The sequence below is a fragment of the Muntiacus reevesi genome, chromosome 3 (assembly GCF_963930625.1).
Source record: "Muntiacus reevesi chromosome 3, mMunRee1.1, whole genome shotgun sequence".
Classification (NCBI taxonomy): domain Eukaryota; kingdom Metazoa; phylum Chordata; class Mammalia; order Artiodactyla; family Cervidae; genus Muntiacus; species Muntiacus reevesi.
Window position 1 is genome coordinate 97,613,866 of NC_089251.1, and position 21,162 is coordinate 97,635,027.

At 44.3% G+C, this 21,162-nt stretch overlaps 2 protein-coding genes across 6 annotated transcripts in view; one reads left to right on the forward strand and one right to left on the reverse strand.

The window, feature by feature from the left end:
- Positions 1–198: 198 nt before the first annotated feature.
- On the reverse strand, positions 199–9,063 carry UNC50 (unc-50 inner nuclear membrane RNA binding protein). Of its 5 annotated transcripts, none has more exons than XM_065929746.1 (6): positions 8,922–9,063; positions 7,561–7,844; positions 6,021–6,141; positions 2,084–2,223; positions 1,894–1,995; positions 199–535 (listed from the first exon to the last, which is right to left on the reverse strand). In XM_065929746.1, exons 2-6 carry the CDS (start codon positions 7,838–7,840, stop codon positions 399–401), a joined length of 780 nt encoding a protein of 259 aa, XP_065785818.1. In that variant the 5' UTR covers positions 7,841–7,844; positions 8,922–9,063; the 3' UTR covers positions 199–398. The 5 variants fall into 5 exon arrangements, with proteins under 5 accessions (XP_065785818.1, XP_065785820.1, XP_065785819.1 ...); XM_065929748.1 differs by having other exon boundaries at positions 7,561–7,840; positions 8,922–9,048; XM_065929747.1 differs by lacking the exon at positions 8,922–9,063 and adding an exon at positions 8,433–8,894.
- Positions 9,064–9,151: 88 nt separating this feature from the next.
- Positions 9,152–21,162, forward strand: part of COA5 (cytochrome c oxidase assembly factor 5) — a 30,768-nt gene continuing 18,757 nt past the window's right edge. The window contains exon 1 of the mRNA XM_065929749.1: positions 9,152–9,350. Coding sequence (XP_065785821.1) covers positions 9,252–9,350 — 99 coding nt within the window. The 5' untranslated portion in view covers positions 9,152–9,251. The remainder of the gene's footprint in view (positions 9,351–21,162) is intronic.

Below are 21,162 nucleotides of genomic sequence, written 5' to 3' on the forward strand. Positions count from 1 at the left end.
TGGCCTGTTAGAATTGGGGGTGGCTCTGTACCTTGTCAGTAACAGTTGGGGAGGGGATGGGACACATTTGACTATTGTCATGTGGACAGGCATTCAAAAATAATTTATGTTAAAAAGTTTTACCTTTTTATTTTCCTCATAGCCTTAGTACTTTGTGTATCATTCTGTGTGCAAATATTTATGAATAAAAGGTAACACTTTAGTTTAAAAAATATTTATTGTAGAAATGTACATTTAATTAGTTTTAAGGAATGTACTAAGTATAACATTTACACTTCTTCAAATTTGCAAACTTCATACCTTTATGATATCTACAGTGATAGTTTATTTACAGGTTTCATGAGACATCACCACCTCACCAACACTGTTGCTGCTGCTCAGACGTCGGGGCCCCCGGCTCACTTCACTCTGTACTTGTAGAAGGAGCACAGTGCGTGGGTGAAGTTCCAGCCCAGTGCTAGAGACAGTCCGTAGAGCAGGATGAGCGGTGCGAACGGGTAGAGAAGTGTCACCGTGTTTTTCAAAAACGGCAGTGCTGGAGAAGGACCAGGATTCAGGTTAGGGTGAGAGTCAACATCGCCAGTTAGTAATGGATGAAGTGCTGAATTTAAACCTGTGATGCTTCAGAAGCTTCCCATCTTAATGTACCAGCAGAGATGGATGACGTTATAGGAAAAAACCAACTTTCAGCTGTTCGAGATTTCCCAACTAAGGGAGTGTCACACCTCCACTTTGAGAAGGTGAGATCTCAACTAGTAATCCAGACTTTAGGAAAGAAATGAAGCTGTCAAATATAAAACCCACCCCCAGATATCTGTGTTTCTTTCTCTCTCACTTGTGGTTTCCTATTAGTGGGTTCATAGCCCATGCATTCAAAGCTGAGTATTTCTCATACAAGTACTCCCCAAACAGAAACTGAGCATGCCCAAACATTCTAAACTGTTGGGAGTTACCAGGACAGTGATCCAAATCCACTTCCATCTCCCCCGAACTAGAGACAGAACCTCCCCAATGCCCAAAACAAGAAGGTGTTACAATTTGGGTGTGGGGGGTTCCTGACAAAGTCAAGGGGACTCTCTGACCAGTGGAATCAGTCACATGTGAGTCCAAGTGACTTAGGTTTACAGTAAGATCCTAATCATCTAGAGGGACAATAAAGGAAAGGGCCAAAATACATGACACTGACAAGTCATAAGATCTCTAAATTTAACTCTTAAGAGCAGTCATTTCTTAACATATGTGAAGAAAAATAAATATGGTTCTCATTCATACTATGAAAGATGAGCCGATAACAGGATTGAATAATGAATTTATAAACATATCCTGAGCTCAGCAGAAGCTGGGCTTGATCTTATGTGATTATCCACAGTACCTCTCACCCCTAGGCTTCTCCAGTCCAGCAGGTGGCCTGGGACCAACACAGATGTTTACAAAATGAAGAATCAGAATCGTCCCCGAATCATAAAACAGAAAATATGGCAAAGGTTTTAAACATGCCCATACGCTGGACCCAACCCTTTCCTCATCTGACTGACTGCTGGTAACCCAGAACCCAAAAGCCTGGGAGAAAAGAAACTTGTCATGGGTTCCTGTAAGAAACCTGGAGAGCATCAGTATGGTTTAACATGGTTCCTTGAAATTACAAAGTTTGTTATATACCAGCTATGCCACTTTGGAGAGACGGGACCATGGATAAATTACTTAATCTCTCTGGGCTTGTCTCCTCATTTGAAAAATGGGGAAGAGTAAACCTGTATCATATAACTAAAGATTAACTGGGAGAATTTATGTAAAACACCAGGGACAGTGCCAGCTCCATAAAAGCTCATTGTATTACTGTTACAACTTCTCCCCTCCCTGTAGTGTTGTCAACCAAAAAAATCAATTACTTACCACTGTATCCTAAGAAAGTTACATAGATATAGTAGCCAACAGCAACCAACCATAAGGTATTTCCAACTAAATATCCAATAAATGTGTCTGTTAGGATGACATCTGCCGAAGAGACATGGACAATGAATCTTTTTTCAGTGGGTACAATGAAGACTTTCTGATAACAAGTTTAGAAGTAACTGCTACTTACGGTTGATGAAAAAAAGCTGTATAAAATGCAGAATGACCAGGAGAGGATAAAAAGCATTCAGATGCACATCGAAGGCATAGCCCCACTCCACATCATAGTCTCTGCTCTGCCGTTTCACTAAATACTTATTGGAGATAAACCTGAAGAAAAAGATAACATTTCTTTCATAATACAATAAAATTAACCCCATGCGTATTTACTGACTATCTCCTATAGCTCAAACATTATTCCAGACACTGGAGATATGGTGGTAAACAAATTTCTGCCTTCAATCTAGTGGGAGTGGACTGATAACAATACAGTCAGATGACCCTATGTAGAAAAACTGAACAGGTGGAATGTTAACTATGACGAGAGTCATGAGAGAGTGACATCTGGGCAAAGAACCAGGGGCAGTGATGGGAACCCCTGGGGCAGAGCCTTCCAAGCGGAGAGGAGTCTTGAGCACAGAGGTGGGGGAGGGCCTGGCCTGCTTGAGGAATGGGGTAGGGGCTCAGAGCGCCTGCAACTGGTGAGAAGACAGCAGGGAATGAAATGGGAAAAGAATAAGGAGCATCTTATAGACCCTGTGGCTGCTGTCAGACATTTGGCTTTTACTCTTGGTGGAATAAATCACTGTGGAGTTCCCAAAAGGACGTTTGACTTACTGTTTTGACGGGGTTCTTCTGGCTGCGGTCTGAGAACAGACCCTGGGGACAAGAATGGAAGCAAAGAAGCAAGAGGGAGGTTACTGTGAGGAGGAGATGAAGAGGGTGGCAGCAGCGGAGGCTGGCCTGGGGACGACTGGAGCTGGAGGCGGGAACAAGAGCTGAGTACTAGACAGCGGGAACCAGAGGAAAAGATTAGTCAAGGACAACTGAGACTTCTGCCCTAAAACAAGTGAAAGACAGAGGTGCCACTGAGGTAGGAGTGGCTGCACCAGGAGTGATCTGGGTGCAGGAAGGGGCAAGTACAGGAGTTTGGACCTGGCCCTGTTATGGTGAAGAAGTAGGAAATATAGAGAGAAGGTCTAGAAGCTTAGAGGAGCAGTCCACACAGGGGATATACAGATTCATGTCTGCAGATGGTATTAAAAGCCATGAACTTGAATGAGATCACCCAGAGAGTGAACACAAATAGAGAACAGGTCTGAGGCCTAAGACTGGGGTCACATACACCCCGCCAACCCCCGCCCCACTGTGGAAAGTTCAGTACTGGAGGAACCAGTAAGGAAAGAGTGGCCAGCGACATCTCCAGCCACAAGAACAATTACTCAAGCTCATGCCTCTGTTCCACAGCATGGTTGCATGGTTCCTTTAAATGATGAATAAATGAAAAGACAGATGTCCAGGTAACAGAAAGACAGGTCTTCAAAGGAAAAGAAGAAAAAGGATTGTAAAACAGTTACAGAAATTCGATGATTGCTTCTACATATGATTTCAAAGATACTGTTAAGAAAAATGCTATGCCTACAGTGGAAATAGAAAAAGAAACAAGAGGTGTTATAGTACTAATAAAACAGTCCAATACTCAATTGTCTGAAAATGTCAAGATCCGAGTGCTTTGCTGGAACAAACTGGAACTTACCAAAACATCTTCCACTTGAGCCAAGACTGTGCTATAGAATGAATGGAGTAAGAAGCGTTTAGCTCACCATCCAAGGGCTCCCATTCAATAGTCCTGCTGCTGCCCCCACCCCTCTGCTTAGCCCTTAAACAGGTACTTCCCAGGCTTCTGGCCTTCATCCAGGTCTCATCTCTAGAACACTGACACTCCTCCCGGGAGAGCTCAAAGACAGGTGAGTCCTCCTCTCCCACCTTCAGATTAAGAATGCCAGTCACATCCTCATGTTGGCCAGACTGCTGCACCTTCCAAGTTCCCTCCCCCAGTGTCTAATGAACCTTTATTTCATTATCAACAAGTCTCCTGAACTCAGCACAAACCACATGGAATGCACCTGCATCCGAAGCCCACATGGGCACTCCTAAGCCTACAGCCTGCAGGCCACCCTAGAGGCCCTGGGCTCCCCCTCTTCCCCACCATCCTCTACTTCTGGAATCACCACACTAGTCTGGGCTTCCTCTGCTCAAACGCAGACCACACAATTGCACCCAGCTTCACCACTCTTTCCAGCTTCTCCTCCTCCAGTCAGAAGATTTTTCATTAGTTCAGTTGTTCAGTTGTATCCAACTCTTCGTGGCCCCATGAACTGCAGCACACCAGGCCTCCCTGTCCATCACCAACTCCCGGAGTCCACCCAAACTCATGTCCATTGAGTCAGTGATGCCATCCAACCATCTCATCCTCTGTCGTCCCCTCCTCCTCCTGCCCTCAATCTTTCCCAGCATCAGGGTCTTTTCAAATGAGTCAGCTCTTTGCATCAAGTGGCCAAAATATTGGAGTTTCAGCTTCAACATCAGTCCTTCCAATGAATACCCAGGATTGATCTCCTTTAGGATGGACTGGTTGGATCTCCTTGTAGTCCAAGGGACTCTGAAGAGCCTTCTCCAACACCCACAGTTCAAAAGCATCAATTCTTCGGCACTCAGCTTTCTTTATAGTCCAACTCTCACATCCATACATGACTACTGGAAAAACCATAGCCTTGACTAGATGGACCTTTGTTGGCAAAGTAATATCTCTGCTTTTTAGTATGCTGTCTAGGTTGGTCATAACTTTCAAGGAGTAAGCGTCTTTTAATTTCATGGCTACAATCACCATCTGCAGTGATTTTGGAACCCCCAGAATAAAGTCAGCCACTGTTTCCACTGTTTCCCTATCTATCTGTCATCTTAGTTAGTAGTATCCTTTTTAGGCCAGATTTTAGAATTTTAGGGGCTTCCCTTGTGGCTCAGCTGGTAAAGAATCCGCCTGCAATCCAGGAGACCTGGGTTCAATCCCTGGGTTGGAAAGATCCCCTGGAGAAGGAAAAGGCTACCCACTCCCATATTCTGGCCTGGAGAATTCACAGATTGTGAGGTCGCAAAGAGTCAGACATGACTGTGTGATTTTCACTTAGAATTTTAGATTACGGGTGCATTGCATTTTCTGACTACGCAGAACATACAAAACCTATTGGACTGGTCAGAAATTACAAAGCAAAATAACAGGTTGGTATCATCAGAAGTTAGCATCTCACAATCTTGCTCAAAATGTTAACAGCTATCATTTATTGAGCACAGATTGTATGCCAGGTGCTTTTCACAGCACAAGTTTTTCAAATACCTCACAAATAGATAATTAACTTCCATCTCCCAAGAAGGACAGGGTAAATGGCTGAGCTGGCATCTGAACCCAGGTCTCTCTGCAACTCAGGTTCCAGTGTTTTCTCTGATACACAACAGCAACCACCAGCCCCCTGCTGAGCTCACCTGCATGTCCACCTCTTCCGCTAACCACACAAGAGCACCCATGAAAAAATCAAATGCCAAATTGCTACTCAGCACACTATTGCTGGTACAGGAACCCAGAGAGAGTCAGACTGAGAACTCAGTCAAATAAAACCCGCTCGTGTGTCTCAGCAGGAAGGAAGCTTAACCAAAACTATCCTTTTTCATGTGCTTCATCTCATGTCAAAGATTCAAAGTAAGATGTCATGACATAACCCTCCACATTTCACCCATCGAGAAGTGACCTGCTGACCAAGGCAGCAGAATACTGTGCTATCATCCGGACAACTTCAGCAGAATTGGCTGTGAAACATTTTTGCAAAATCAGGGATTTTGTTAATACAACATAATCATGACGTCAGTTCACTTATTTGGTGCAGTTTGACAAAGCGGACCATCCCCTGAAGAGTATTTTCTGCTCTAGGTGCCAACACAGGAGAATGAGTTACGGTAATCCTGGCGGACACAATCAGTGCTTTCAATTCATATAGTTTCCATCAGCTACTCTCTGAAGCAAACAGAGGGAGGCTCTACAGTAGTATCTGAAAAACCAAAGCTTCCGTACTTACCACATTAAGGTTGATATGAGAAGACCGACGCCTACACAGTCTATGAATACCACCCAAAGGAGCAGCTTTATCGTCTCAAAAAACCCCATGTCCAGTACAAAGCCAAATCCTATCGTGGACACTGCAAGAAAGATTTACAAGATGCATTCAGACACTTTGCTAGATTCTAGGCATATAGGTCAGTTTCTGCCTTTCAGATGCCCACTCCAGAATGGGATGCAGGTATGCAAACAAAACCCCTAAGCTATCTTATTAATGGATGTAATTGATTAAGAAATACAGCTCGCCCTGAAACACACAACTACCACTGAGATACCTGATGTTTACTGAGGAGGCCCCTGTGTATCTGTGATTCACCCGGGTAGCCCCAGCATTCAGAATACAACCACTACTGAGAAGGCACTCAGATGTTTAAACTCAGTTAAAGGTGGCCTTCCCTGGTGGCTTAGATTGTAAAGAATCTGCCTGCAATGCAGGAGACCCAGGTTCGACTCCTGGCTCAGGAAGATCCTCTGGAGAAGGAAATGGCTACCCACTCCCGTATTCTTGCCTGGTGAATTTCACGGACAGAGAAGACTGGAAGGCTACAGTCCAAGGGGTCACAAAAAGTCAGACACGACTGAGACACTACAAGTGGTCCAGACCCTTTCAGTGCACTATTGGAGAACTTAAAGCAGTTTCTCAAGATCGCATTAGTACTTTCAGAACCCTCACTCTGGATCGGCCTGATGAAAGTGAGAAATGAAAGTGTTAGTCCCTCAGTCATGTCTGACTCTTTGCGATCCCATGGACTGTAGCCCACCAGGCTCCTCTGTCCATGGAATTCTCCAGGCAAGAATACTGGAGTGGGTTGCCATTCCCTTCTCCAAGGGATCTTCCTGACCCAGGGATCAAACATGGCTCTCCGGCATTGCAGGCAGGTTATTTACCAACTGAGTCTCCAGGAAAGCCCTGCATCAGACTGAGGGTGAAATGTAATTTCCAATCTCAGCAGTCCTTTTTCATAGTAAGTTTGCATTTGGGTATCAGTGAATTTATGAAAAATGTGAAAGTGATAATCGCTTGGTTGCATCTGATTCTTTTGCGACCCCGTGGACTGTAGCCCACCAGGCTCCTCTGTCCATGGGATTCTCCAGGCAAGAATACTGGAGTGGGTAGCCATTTCCTTCTCCAGGGGATCTTCCTGACCCAGGGATCGAACTCCGGTCTCCACATTGCAGGCAGATTCTTATACTGTCCGAACCACGAGGGAAGCCCCATGTATTTATCACGGCAGTTGAAAGACACGGAGTGACTCTGTCCTGTGCTTTTCAAAGTTCCAAGGAACCAGTTTACTCTGGCATCTGCTTGGGACCTTTAAAGTCAGAAAGAATACCACTCTCTTTCCTGTGAGATTTTGGAGACTTCAGAAAGGAAGACAACAGCTTCAGAGAACCCCAAATTATGACCCATAGCATGCTGACAACAGGATTCTCCAAATGACAAGTCCAACCTGAAACACTCAACTGATTTCTCAACTCTCCTGCAGATGAACACTTACCACAGAGCCAGATACTTAACAGGACCAAGAAAGCCGGGTCATCCCTGGCCCACTGATCTTTCGTCTGCTTCCTATAGTGAAAGTTTCTATAAACTCTCTGTGGGGAAGTGAATAGGTAGAACATCTGCCAGGCAGCAAACTCAAAGTCCATCTGCCGGAAACGGAAAAGCCTCCTCAGGTATTTGTAGCGTTTTGCTCCGGCTGTGTGTCTGGCTGCATCCCTGGAACTCAACACTCCGTTCCCCTGCCCTGGGGAATTCACCGAAGTACTTGGTAACATCTTCCTAGATAGAAGGGGGGGGGGGGGGATTATATTATTAATACAAATCACCAGAAGAAACTGCCAGCCTCTACCACCCCTCTTGTGAGCTTTTTAGGAGAGAAGTCACCTTACATTTTGGCCCCAATCCCTGAGAAGAGGCAGGACTCTAAAGAGAGTAAAGTTAGTTTTGAGGCTGATTTGGGAGCTGGAGAGCTGCCCACTGCACTTCAGGAGAGGGCTGCCCCGTGGCCTTCTGAACCTTCATAATAACGCTTTCACAAGGTCCACCCATTCTCTGCACTTCACATCTGTCAATCCTCAGACCTGCTCCACCTCTCCCCACCCCCTCCCACCCCTTCTCCAGAAGCAGAGATAGTGATGGAACCAAAATTTGAACTCAGGCAGTCTGAATCAAAAGTCCACCTGTCATCTGTGCTAACAATCAAGACTTGAAGGAAAAGCCTTTGCTGAAGCCAAACAGAAATGATGTTCCCGACGAGGTAAAGTAAATGGCTTATCATACAAGTCCATCAGCGCCTCCCCAACAAGCAACTCGTTCATTAGCATGGGATGTAAAAACAAGGCAAAACTCAAACGCATAGTGTTTTACTTCCTGAATAGTTCATCAGGGCAACGACAGCGTGGGAGTCCAGTTCAACCAGTCTGAAGCCAGGGAGGCGGTGGTCATCGTCCGGCCTCCATGTCCCGCCCCGGCAGCCCAGTGTCGGGCTCCACTGCCTAGGCCTCCAGGACGCCAACTGCTCCCCGCCGGCTCGGGGCCTCCGGTAAGGCGGCCAGATTGAGCATAAAAACACAGGACGTCCAGTTACAACTGCATCGCAGATACAACAGTAATTTGTAATACAAGCAGGTCCGAAACACTGCGTGAGACCCACACCTATGCAGACATCATTCGCTGTTATCTGAAATTCGGCTGTAACCAGCCTCCGCGATGGTGTCTGGCAGCCCCACCGCAGACCGAGCAGCCGGACCCGGGCGCGGTCATTCCAGGGCCGGGTGATGTGGGGCCGCAAGTTGCCGGAGGAAACTTGCCAGCGAGCCCGAGTAGCGCGCAGACGGGACCGTCGGCAGGCCTCACCTGGAGACCCGCGGCGGCGTCCACTGGATTCACACACGCCCGCCACCACAGCCCAGCAGCCGACCCAGCAGCCGACCCAGCAGCCGACCCAGCACCCGCTGGGCCAACTTCCCTCCCCGCTACGTTAACCGCGTAGGGGGCGCGTAGCGTCACGTGACCCACAAACGCCGCGAGCGATACCTCTCGCGTTACGTCTCTCGCAGCACGCCCACCGGAAGTGGTTGCTACCGGTCTTTTTCCGGTTCCGCCCGCCGCGGCGTCACTGGCATCCCGAGTCTGGGCCGTCTCGGAAGGAGAGGGTGGAGGCCGCGGCCAGCTGGAGGCGCAGTCATGCCCCGGTATTACGAGGACAAACCGGAGGGCGGCGCGTGCGCGGGCGTGAAGGAGGATCTGGGCGTGTGCCTGCTGCAGTCTGATTGCGTGCTTAAGGTAGCGCGGCCGGGCGCTCGGAAGACCGATGCCCGAAGCGGGGAGGCGAGGCTGGCGGAGAGTCCCTGGCGGGCCCCAGTGGTGGCTGAGTCGTGCCTCCGAGTTCGCGGTCCTAGGTGTCCACCAACTTAATGAACTTGGGCGAGTCAACTGTCGGAACCTGACTTCCCAATGGTGAAATTGGAGAAAACGGTGCTGCCCCGTTGGGTTTTTGTAAAGTTTAAACCATCTCAGGTCCTGAAACACGGAATGCTGCTGCTCTGCTGGGTTCTGGAGGCTTATAGGAGAGTATCACAGGTCTCTGGAGCCCTGGAAAATGAGAACCAGTAAATTAGCAGATAATTATATGAACCTGGCATAATGTGTTGGCTCGTGAAAGCTCCTTATTCAGTTCAGTTGTGGCTGAATAGATAGATGCTTTATTTACTTTGTGCTGGTCTGAACTTGTTGGCTGAGTTCTGTATGTTGCAGGATCTGCTGTAGAAGAGACAGCTTTTTTATTTTCACCACTTTGTATCTTGCGCCCCCTACCGTTGAACTTGTGGTTTTAGGTGCTGTGATGGGAGACAAGAATTTGCTGTCTTTCCCTCAATACAGCCACAGGTCTTCTCTGGAGCCAATCTGATAGCATGCATACCGTAAGTCGTTTCCTACTTTTTGGGACCCCCGTAGACCCTAGCCCTCTAGGCTTCTCTGTCCGTGGGGTGGTCCAGGCAAGAATACTGAAGTGGCTTGTCGTGCCCGCCTCCAGGGGATCTTCCCGACCTGGGATCGAACCCATGTCTTTTGTGTCTCCTGCGTTGGCAAGTGGGTTCTTTACCACTAGCGCCACCTGGGAAGCATAGTGAGGTTCAAAGTCGACTGGCAAACCTGGATTATGCCGTTCAGTTCAGTTCAGTCGCTCAGTCTGTCCAACTCTTTGCGATCCCATGGACTGAAGCCCTTCAGGCCTCCCTGTCCGTCACCAGCTGCTGGAGTTTACTCAAACCCATGTCCATTGAATCGGTGATGCCATCCAACCATCTCAACCACTGTCATCCCCTTCTCCTCCTGCCTTCAATCATTCCCAGCATCAGGGTCTTTTCCAGTGAGCCAGTTCTTCGCATCAGGTGGCCAAAGTATTGGATTATAAGCTTCAGCATCAGTCCTTCCAATGAATATTCAGGGCTGATCTCCTTTAGGATGGACTGGTTGGATATCCTTGCTGTACAAAGGACTCTCAAGAGTCTTCTCCAACACCACACTTCAAAAGCATCAATTCTTCAGCGCTCAGCTTTCTTTATAGTCCAACTCTCACATCCATACATGACTACTGGAAAAACCAAAGCTATTGACTAGATAGACCTTTGTTGGCAAATTTAATATGCCGCCTAATTTGGTCATAATTTTACTTCCAAGGAGCAAGCGTATTTTAATTTCATGGCTGCAGTCACCATCTACAGTGATTTTGGAGCCCCTCCAAGATAAAGTCTGTCACTGTTTCCATTGTTTCCCCATCTATTTGCCATGAAGTGATGGGACTAGATGCCGTGATCTTAGTTTTCTGACTATTGAACTTTAAGCCAACTTTTTCACTCTCCTCTTTCACTTTCATCAAGAGGCTCATTGGTTCTTTGCTTTCTTCCCTAAGTGTGGTGTCATCTGCATATCTAAGGTTATTGCTGTTTCTCCCAGCAATCTTGATTCCAGATTGTGCTTCATCCAGTCCAGCATTTCTCCTGATATACTGTGCATATAAGTTAAATAAGCAGGGTGACAATATACAGCCTTGATGTACTCCTTTCTTGATTTGAAACCAGTCTGTCGTTCCATGTCCAGTTCTAACTGTTGCTTCTTGACCTACGTACAGATTTCTCAAGAGACAGGTCAGGTGGTCTGGTATTCCCATCTCTTTAGAATTTTCCACAGTTCATTGTGATCCACACAGTCAAAGGCTTTGGCATAGTCAATAAAGCGGAAGTAGATGTTTTTCTGGAACGCTCATTTTTCTATGATTGAACAGATGTTGGCAATTTGACCTCTGGTTCTTCTGCATTTTCTAAATCCAGCTTGAACATCAGGAAATTCACGGTTCTAGTACTGTTGAAGCCTGGCTTGGAGAATTTTGAGCATTACTTTGCTAGCATGTGAGATGAGTATAATTGTGTGGAAATTGATTATAATTTCAGCATTCTTTGGCATTGTCTTTCTATGGGATTGGAATAAAATCTGACCTTTTCCAGTCCTATGGCCACTGTTGAGTTTTCCAAATTTGCTGGCATATTGAGTGCAGCACTTTATCACAGCATCATCTTTTAGGATTTGAAATAGCTCAACTGGAATTCCATCACCTCCACTAACTTTGTTCGTAGTGATGCTTCGTAAGGCCCACTTGACTTCACATTTTAGGATGTCTGGCTCTAGGTGAGGGATCACACCATCGTGATTATCTGGATTGTGAAGATCTTTTTTGTATAGTTCTTCTGTGTATTCTTGCCACCTCTTCTTAATATCTTCTGCTTCTCTTAGATCCATACCATTTCTGTCCTTTATTGTGCCCATCTTTGCTTGAAATGTTTCCTTGGAATCTCTAAGTTTCTTGAAGAGATCTCTAGTCTTTCCTTTTCTGTTGTTTTCTTCTATTTCTTTGCATTGATCACTGAGGAAGGCTTTCTTATTTCTCCTTGATATTCTTTGGAACTCTGCATTCAAATGTATATGTCTTTCCTTTTCTCCTTTGCCTTTCACTTCTCTTCTTTTCACAGCTAATTTTAAGCCCTCCTCAGACAACCATTTTGCCTTTTTGCATTTCTTTTTCTTGGGGATGGTCTTGATCACTGCCTTCTGTACAGTGTCACGAACCTCCATCCATAGTTCTTCAGGCACTCTATCAGATCAAATCCCTTGAATCTATATGTCACTTCCACTGTATAATCGTAGGGATTTGATTAAGGTCATACCTGAATGGTCTAGTGGTTTTCCCTACTTTCAATTTAAGTCTGAATTTGGCAATAAGGAGTTCATGATCTGACCTGCAGTCAGCTCCCGTCTTGTTTTTACTGACTGTGTAGAGCTTCTCCATTTTTGGCTGCAAAGAAGATAATCAATCTGATTTTGGTGTTGACCATCTGGTGATGTCCATGTGTAGAGTCTTGTCTTGTGTTGTTGGAAGAGGGTGTTTGCTATGACCAGTGAGTTCTCTTGGCAAAACTCTATTAGCCTTTGCCTTCTTCATTCTGTACTCCAAGGCCAAATTTGCCTGTTACTCCAGGTGCTTGACTTCCTACTTTTGCATTCCAATCCCCTTTAATGAAAAGGACATCTTTTTTGGCTGTTAGTTCTAGAAGGTCTTGTAGGTCTTCATAGAACCGTTCAACTTCAGCTTTTTCAGCTGAAGGCAGCTGGTCAGGGCATTGGATTTGGACTTGGATTACTGTGATATTGAATGATTTGCCTTGGAAATGAACAGAGATCATTCTTTCGTTTTTGACATTGCATCCTAGTACTGCGTTTTGGACTCTTGTTGACTATGATGGCTACTCCATTTCTTCTAAGGGATTCTTGCCTGCAGTAATATATATATAATGGTCATCTGAGTTAAATTCAACCATCCCAGTCCATTTTAGTTTGCTGATTCCTAAAATGTCAGTGTTCACTCTTGCCATCTCCTGTTTAACCACTTCCAATTTGCCTTGATTCATGGACCTAACATTCCAGTTCCTATGCAGTATTGCTCTTTACAGCATCAGACCTTGCTTCTGTCACCAGTCTCATCAACAACTGGGGGGTGTTTTTGCTTTGGCTCTGTCTCTTCATTCTTTCTGGGTTTATTTCTCCACTGATCTCCAGTAGCATATTGGGCACCTGCTGACCTGGGAAGTTCATCTTTCAGTATCCTATCTTTTTGCCTTTTCCTACTGTTCATGCGGTTCTCAAGGCAAGAACACTGAAGTGGTTTGCCATTCCCTTCTCCAGTGGACCACATTTTGTCAGAACTCTCCACCATGACCCATCCGTATTGGGTGATCCTACAAAGCATGGCTCATAGTTTCATTGAGTTAGACAAGGCTGTGGTCCATGTGATCAGATTGGTTAGTTTTCTGTGATTGTGGTTTTCATTCTGTCTGCCCTCTGATAGAGAAGGATAAAAGGCTTATGGAAGCTTCCTGATGGGAGAGACTGACTGAGGGGGAAACCAGGTCTTGTTCTGATGGGCGGAGCCTTGCTCAGTAAATCTTTAATCCGATTTTCTGTTGCTGATGGGGTCTGTGTTCCCTCCCTGCTGTTTGACCTGAGGCCAAACTATGGTGGAGGCAATGAAGATGATGGAGACGCCTTCAGAAGGTCCCATGCACTGCTGCACTCAGTGCCTCCATCATGCAGCAGGTTGCTTGCGGTTATTTTTGCATTTGGAGATGTAATTTCAGAAACTTGCCTTTATTTCAAAGGAAAGACAACTACCCAAATTTGGACATCAATGATATTGGTGTTTCTGCTGATTCATGATTTACATTTGGTTCACTGGTGTTGGCAGGGTCTGTGTGAAGTGAAAGTCACTGAGTCGTCTGACTATATAGTCCATGGAATTCTCCAGGCTGGAAAACCGGAACCTTTCCCTTCTCCAGGGGGCATTCCCAACCCAGGGATCAAACCCAGGACTCATGTTGCAGGCAGATTCTTTACCAGCTGAGCTACAAGGGAAGGGCTGTGTAAGCTTCGGTAAATACTTGTTTAATGAGTAGAGGAGCAAAGTGCCTTAGGTGCCCAAGGGAGAGCAGCTTATTTTGCTTGAGAGTTTGGAAACTTCTTACCAGAGGAGGTGACCTTTGCTGTGAGTCTTAAAGGTTGAGTAGTAGTTGATGGAGTAAAGGAGTGGAGGCTTTGGTGGTTGTTGGGAGACTCTGAAAGAACAGCATGTGCAGAAAAATCAGGGAGATGTGGGAGGGCCACCCAGAATCTGGGCTGGAGGAGGGGAGAAAGGTTACCATGAATGATGGCCCTGGTGTGTCAGAGTGAGGAGCTTGGGCACAGAGTAGGACTGAGGAAAGAAACTCTGGAAATGGAAGAGGACACTAGTGATAAGGAGAACACTGAATTGGTTTTTTTTTTTTTTTTTTTTACAGTGGTGGGTTGATTTAGGAAACAGTTGAGTGCCAAGTCTGATTGCAAGGATGTCAAGATAAATGATCTCTGGGAAGCTGGAAAACTGAAGGCAGAGATAATGACCAGGACATGAGGGACAGACGTTCCTTGGCCCCATTGAGTACATGGCCTTTTTGTTGCTGAATGTGGTCAACTAGGAGAATGTGGTATTATGTTTATAAACAGTCTCTTAAATGGAAGTGCATTTATAGTTTGCGTTAAATTCATCCTGAATGGTCACTTCAACTGGACTGTAAAGGGGCAGTAGTGAGGCAAAATGTTGAGTTATGCAAATCCAGGAGGTTATCCTCCCTTCTCCCATGGGGTCACTGGCAGCTCCAGTCCACCCCTCCCCATGGGACTCAGAACCAAGGGAAATTCTGCCGAGTCTGTGCCTGCTCTCTGTGGTAACCACATTCATGATAAGGTTCTTGATTTCTCTGCTCCTTGAGTAAGGAAGTTAACCCAGTCTTTTGACAGATAGTGAGCCCACCTGAAAAGCTGCTGGACCTCACTTTAGGGAAGAATTCAGCATGAAATATTTAGTTTGGGGGCTGCAGTGAGAGTCCAGCAACTGTAGGGGCTCAGAGAAATGCCAGGTGATGGTGATAAGGATGTAAACTCCAGTGGGGCTGGACAAGAGACACAAGGAAAAAGCAGATTCAAAAGGCATCTTTCAGATAAACTTCTTAAGATTTTATGATTCCTGGGAGATCAAAAAGGTTGAAGACCATGCCCAGGAAACTCAACTACAAGTTCTCTCCCTTGTGTCTTTGTTAACAGCTTCCTGATTGATGGCTTTTTATCAGAATCATCTGGCGTTGGGGATGGAGCCCTTAAAAGTACAGATTCCACTGCTCTCCTGTCTCCCTTATAAATTAAAAGGGTCCCAGCTTGGCTTTTGGACACAGCCATGTTTGGGAGTCACCAATCTTGACCTCAGAAGGCAAATAAGCGGGGGAGTGTATTAATTAGTTTATAGATTCAGGTAAATGTTACAGAGGTGGGAATAACACTGGCTTAAAATACCATTGAGAATTCTCTCTTTTGCACTTGAGCCTGTAATTGGGATCTAGCTTGAGCCTGTCTTTCATGGCTCTGAACACTGTTGATCTGTGGGGTTAGGTGCTATGATCAGAGAGAGGATGTTACTCACACTCATGGTGTGAGAATGCCATGCTGCCACGTCGTCGAGCCTGGTAACGTGGTGGAGGGAGTGGGAGAGTGGGCAGGCCACTTTCCCTGAAGGACCAACTTGGAAGTTTTACTTTCCAGTGCCCTACATATTTCATTGGCTAGAACTTAGTCACATGACACTGCCCAGCTGCAAAATGGCTGGTTAATCCAGCTCAGCCATAAAAGAGTGATTGTTAAGGGGTTGGAGGAAGATGAAGTAACATTTCTCTAGATGTGTTTTATCTAGATGGATCTTCCCACTAGGCAGTTGGCAGTATGGGTTGAAAGCTTGTGAAAAAGATGGCATCTTAAATACATTTTAAGGCAGCATCAGTTTACAGATTACAGTCTTCTGTGTAATTGTGGTCCTTTATCTCTCTCCACGCTGTTCATGTTGGCAGCCCCATTACAGAGGAGTAGTGTAGGGAAGCTTTCTACTCTGTTTTGGTTCGCTTTTGAGGGTCACTGTGGTATTTATTGAGTTGGCCAAGAGCTTGGTCCAGGTTTTTCCATATCATTGCAATGCAAAACAACCCAGTAAATGACCATTCAAATCTAGGGCCCAAGCAGACATGAAGACTGGAATGTGGCCAGGACTCCTGGGATCAGGAATGCTGTAGATGTACCCTGTAACTTTTTTCACAGAGAAAACTAGAAGTGTGACTGGCGCTTGCAAAGTAAAGGCTTTGGGGAGCGACTGTACTGGTGGGGTTGTGGTGCAAGAGCTGCTAGAGGGGAGGTCCCCGATGATGGACGAGCAGGCACAATTTAAACACCAGGCGTTTCTTCTTCAGTAGTACTCCAGCCAGCCTCATCAACATTTTTCTCAAGTGTTGAGAACTGGCACTAAAGCTGTTCAGATTTTAGAGCACCTAATTGTAGCTGTTTGGGCTTTTAAAGTTAACATAGAACAGAATCATTTTTATTCTCAGACACATATGCTTAATTCATTTTGTATTGGAACTCTCTTTGATTAGGAAGATTCCATGATCTTCCTTTATATTGTCAAGTGATTCGTGAAGCTAATGTTTATAAGCAGTATATGTTTTATTTATTTGTTATTTCTTTAATAGTAACAAGATGTAAGGTTTTGGTTTTTTTCCCCTCATGTATTGACAGTTTAATGTCATTAAACCTTGTGATTCAGAGAATCCAAGTTCAGTCTCCTTTTTCCAGGTGGTGGTGTGTACATTCACGTTCCTGGGAAATGGAGCCCCTCAGCACCACTCCCGGCCCCCCTCTGTCACCCCCCACCACGTGGTGTGACTTGCTCACAGGCCCAGGGAACACTGGCATGGGCACACCTCCTGCCGGCTATTGGAGGCTCGTGTAGACAGGACTGTCTTGTTTGAAAGTCATTTTGTGTATTCATTTTTGGCCGTGCTGAGCCTTCGCTGCCACGCGGGCTTCTCTCTGGCTGTGGCGAGCAGGGCTGCTCTCTAGACCCAGCAGCTTTAGAGCGTCTGGGCCTCAGAAACTGTGACGCGCGGGCCTCAGAAGCTGCACACGGCTTAGCTGCCTCTCGGCATGTGGGCTCTTCCTGGACTAGGGGTGGAACCCTTGTCTCCTACACTGACACCAGGGAAACCCTGGCAGGAATATCTTATGTTTACTTTTAACCTCCTGATAAACTGATCTGGGGCAGTTCTGATTTTTTTTTTTTAAATAGAGTAGTCCTTATGGGTGTTTAGTTACTAGACAAATTAGAGGGTATGACATTCAAAAAGAAATTTTAAAGTAGTTAAATTTTAGTCTTGCCTCTCTAAATTATAAAATATACTTTCTGTAGGTGCTTCCATGCGTCCCATTTGTTTTAAGTGCCTTTGTGGTAAGTTCAGTGGCTGTATATTTGTTCAAAATACTTTAAGATAATTAGCATGTAGTATTAGAATTTATGACCCACATTTCTTGCTGTTCAGTCTCTGAGTCCTTTCTGACCCGATGGATTGCAGCATGCCAGGCTCTACTCTCTTCCCATCTCGCAGATTTTGCTCAGATTCATGTCCATTGAGTTGGTGATGCCATCCAAACATCTCATCCTCTGCTGTTCCCTTCTCCTTTTGCCTTCGGTCTTTCCCAGCATCAGGGTCCTTTCCAGTGAATTGGCTGTTCACATCAGGTGGCCAAAGTATTAGAGCTTCAGCTTCAGCACCAGTCCTTCCAGTGAATATTCAGGGTTGATTTTCTTTAGGATTGACTGGTTTGATCTTGCAGTCCAGGGGCTGTCAAGAGTCCCTCTAGCATCACAGTTTGAAAGGATCAGTTCTTTGGTGCTCAGCCTTTTATTGTCTAACTCTCACATCTGTACATTACTAGAAAAACCATAGCTTTGGCTATATGGACCTTTGTCGGCAAAGTGATATCTCTGCTCTTTAATCTAGGTTTGGCATAGCTTTTCTTCCAAGGAGCAAGCATCTTCGTGGCAGCAGTCACTGTCCACAGTGATTTTGGAGCCCAAGAAAATAAAGTCTGTCACTGTTTCCACTTTTCCCCCTTCTATTTGCCTTGAAGTAATGGGACTGGATGCCATGATCTTAGTTTTTTGAACGCTGAGTTTTAAGCCATCATTTTCATTCTCCTCTTTCACCCTCATCAAAAGACTCTTTAGTTCCTCTTCACTTTCTGTCATTAGAGTGGTATCATCTGTATATCTGAGATCGTTGATATTTCTCCTAGCAGTCTTGATTCCAGCTTGTGCTTCATTCTGCCTGGCATTTTGCATGATATACTGTGCATAGAAGTTAAATAAGCAGGGTGACAATATACAGCCTTGTTGTATTCCTTAACCAATTTTGAACCAGTGTGTTGTTCCGTGTCTGGTTCTGTTTTGTTTTGTTTTTAATTATTTTTTTAATTGAAGTATAGTTGCTTTACAGAATTTTGTTGTTTTCTGCCAAGTATCAAAATGAATCAGCCATAGGTATACATATGTCCCCTCCCTCTTGAACCTTCCTCCCATCTCCCTCCCCATCCCACCCCTCTAGGTTGTTACAGAACCCCTGTTTGAGTTCCCTGAGTCATATAGCAAATTCCTGTTGGCATTCTGTTGTACATATGGTACTGTAAGTTTCCATGGTACTCTGTCCATACATCTCACTCTCTCCTTCCTCTCCCCACCCCTTGTTTCCATAAGTCTGTTCTCTATGTCTGTTTCTCCATTGCTGCCCTGTAAATAAATTAATCGGTACCATCTTTCTAGATTCCATATCTATGCGTTAGTATACAATATTTATCTTTGTGTTTCTGACTTAACTTCACTCTGTATAACAGGCTGTAGTTTCATCTACCTCAGAACTGACTCAGATGTGTTAGTTTTTATGGCTGAGTAATATTCCATTGTATATATGTGCCACAGCTTCTTTACCCATTAATCTGTCTATGGACATCTAGGTTGCTTCCATGTTCTAACTTTGGTGCTGCAGGGAACATTGGGTACACACACATGTCTTTTTCAGTTTTGGTTTCGTCAGAGTATATGCCTAGAAGTGGGGTTGCTGGGTCATACATTGGTTCTATTCCTAGTTTTTTAAGGACTCTATACCATCTTGGATAGTGGCTGTATCAATTTACATTCCCACCAACAGTGCAAGAGGGTTCCCTTTTCTCCACACCGTCTCCAGCATTTATTGTTTACAGACTTTTGGATAATGGCCATTTGGACTAGTGTCAGGTCATATCTTATTGTAGTTTTGATTTGCATTTCTCTAATAATGAATGATGTTGAGCATCTTTTCATGTGTTTGTTAGTCATCTGTATGTCTTTGGAGAAATGTCTGTTCAGGTCTTTTTCCCACTTTTTGATTGGGTTGTTTGTTTTTCTGGCATTAGGTTGTATGAGCTGCTTGTATATTTTGGAAATTAATCCTTTGTCAGTTGTTTCATTTGCTATTGTTTTCTCCCTTTCTAAGGGTTGTCTTTTCACCTTGTTTATAGTTTCCTTTGCTGTGCAAAAGCTTTTAAGTTTAATTAGATCCCACTTGTTTGTTTTGGTTTTTATTACGCTAGGAGGTGGGTCAGAGGATCTTGTTTTGGTTTATGTCATTGAGTGTTCTGCCTATGTTTTCTTCTAAGAGATTTAATGTAATGGTCTTACATTTAGGTCTTTAATCCATTTTGAGTTTATCTTTGTGTTTGGGTTAGGAAGTGTTCTAATTTCATTCTTTTACATGTAGCTGTCCAGTTTTCCCAGCACCATTTATTGAAGAGGCTGTCTTTGCCCCATTGTATATTCTTGCCTCCTTTGTCAAAAATAAGGTACCCATAGGTGCATGGGTTTAATCTCTAGGCTCTCTGTCTTGTTTCATTTGCCTATATTTCTGTTTTTGTGCTGGTACCATACTGTCTTGATGACTGTAGCTTTGTAGTATATTCTGAAGTCAGGAAGGTTGATTCCTCCAGCTCCTTTCATCTTTCTTAAGACCGCTTTGACTATTTGGGGTCTTTTGTGTTTCCACATGAATTGTGAAATTTTTTGTTCTAGTTCTGTGAAAAATGCCATTGGTAATTTGATAGGGATCACATTGAATCTGTAGATTGCATTTGGTAGTATAATCATTTTCACAGTATTGATTTCTAACCTAGGAACATGGAATATCTCTCCATCTGTTTATGTCATCTCATTTCTTTCATCAGTGTCTTATAATTTTCTGTATGCAGTTCTTTTGTCTGTTTAGGTAGGTTTATTCCTAGATATTTTATTCTTTTTATTGTAGTGGTGAATGAGATTGGTTCCTTAATTTCTCTTTCTGATTTTTTTGTTGTTGTTGTTAGTATAGGGGAATGCAAGTGATTTCTGTGTATTGATTTTGTATCCTGTGACTCTGCTAAATTCACTGATTAGCTCTAGTAATTTTCTGATAGTATCTTCAGGGTTTTCTATGTATAGTATCATGTCATCTGCAAACAGTGAATTTTATTTCTTCTCTTCTGGTCTGGATTCCCTTTATTTCTTTTTTTTTTTTCTCTGATTGTCATAGCACAGACTTCTAAAACTATATTGAATAACAGTGGTAAGAGTGGAACCCCTTGTCTTGTTTCTTATCTTAGAGGGAATGCTTTCTGTGTTTCACCATTGAGAATAATGTTTGCTGTGGGCTTATCATATATGGCCTTTACTAAGTTGAGGTAGATTCTTCTCTGCCCATTTTTTGAAGAGTTTTTATCATAAATGGGTGCTGAATTTTATCAAAGACCTTTTCTGCATCTATTGAGATTATCATATGGTTTTTATCTTTCAGTTTGTTAGTGTGGTGTATGTATCACATTGGTTGATTTGTATATATCGAAGAATCCTTACATCCCTGGAATAAACCCAACTTGATCATGGTGTATGAGCTCTTAATGTGTTATTGAATTCTGTTTCCTAGAGATTTGTTGAGGATTTTTGCATCTATGTTTGTCAGTTATATTGGCCTGTAATTTTCTTTTTTTATGTTGTCTGCCTGGTTTTAGTATCAGGGTGATGGTGGCTTTGTAGAATGTATTTGGATGTGTTCCTTCCTCTGCAATTTTTGAA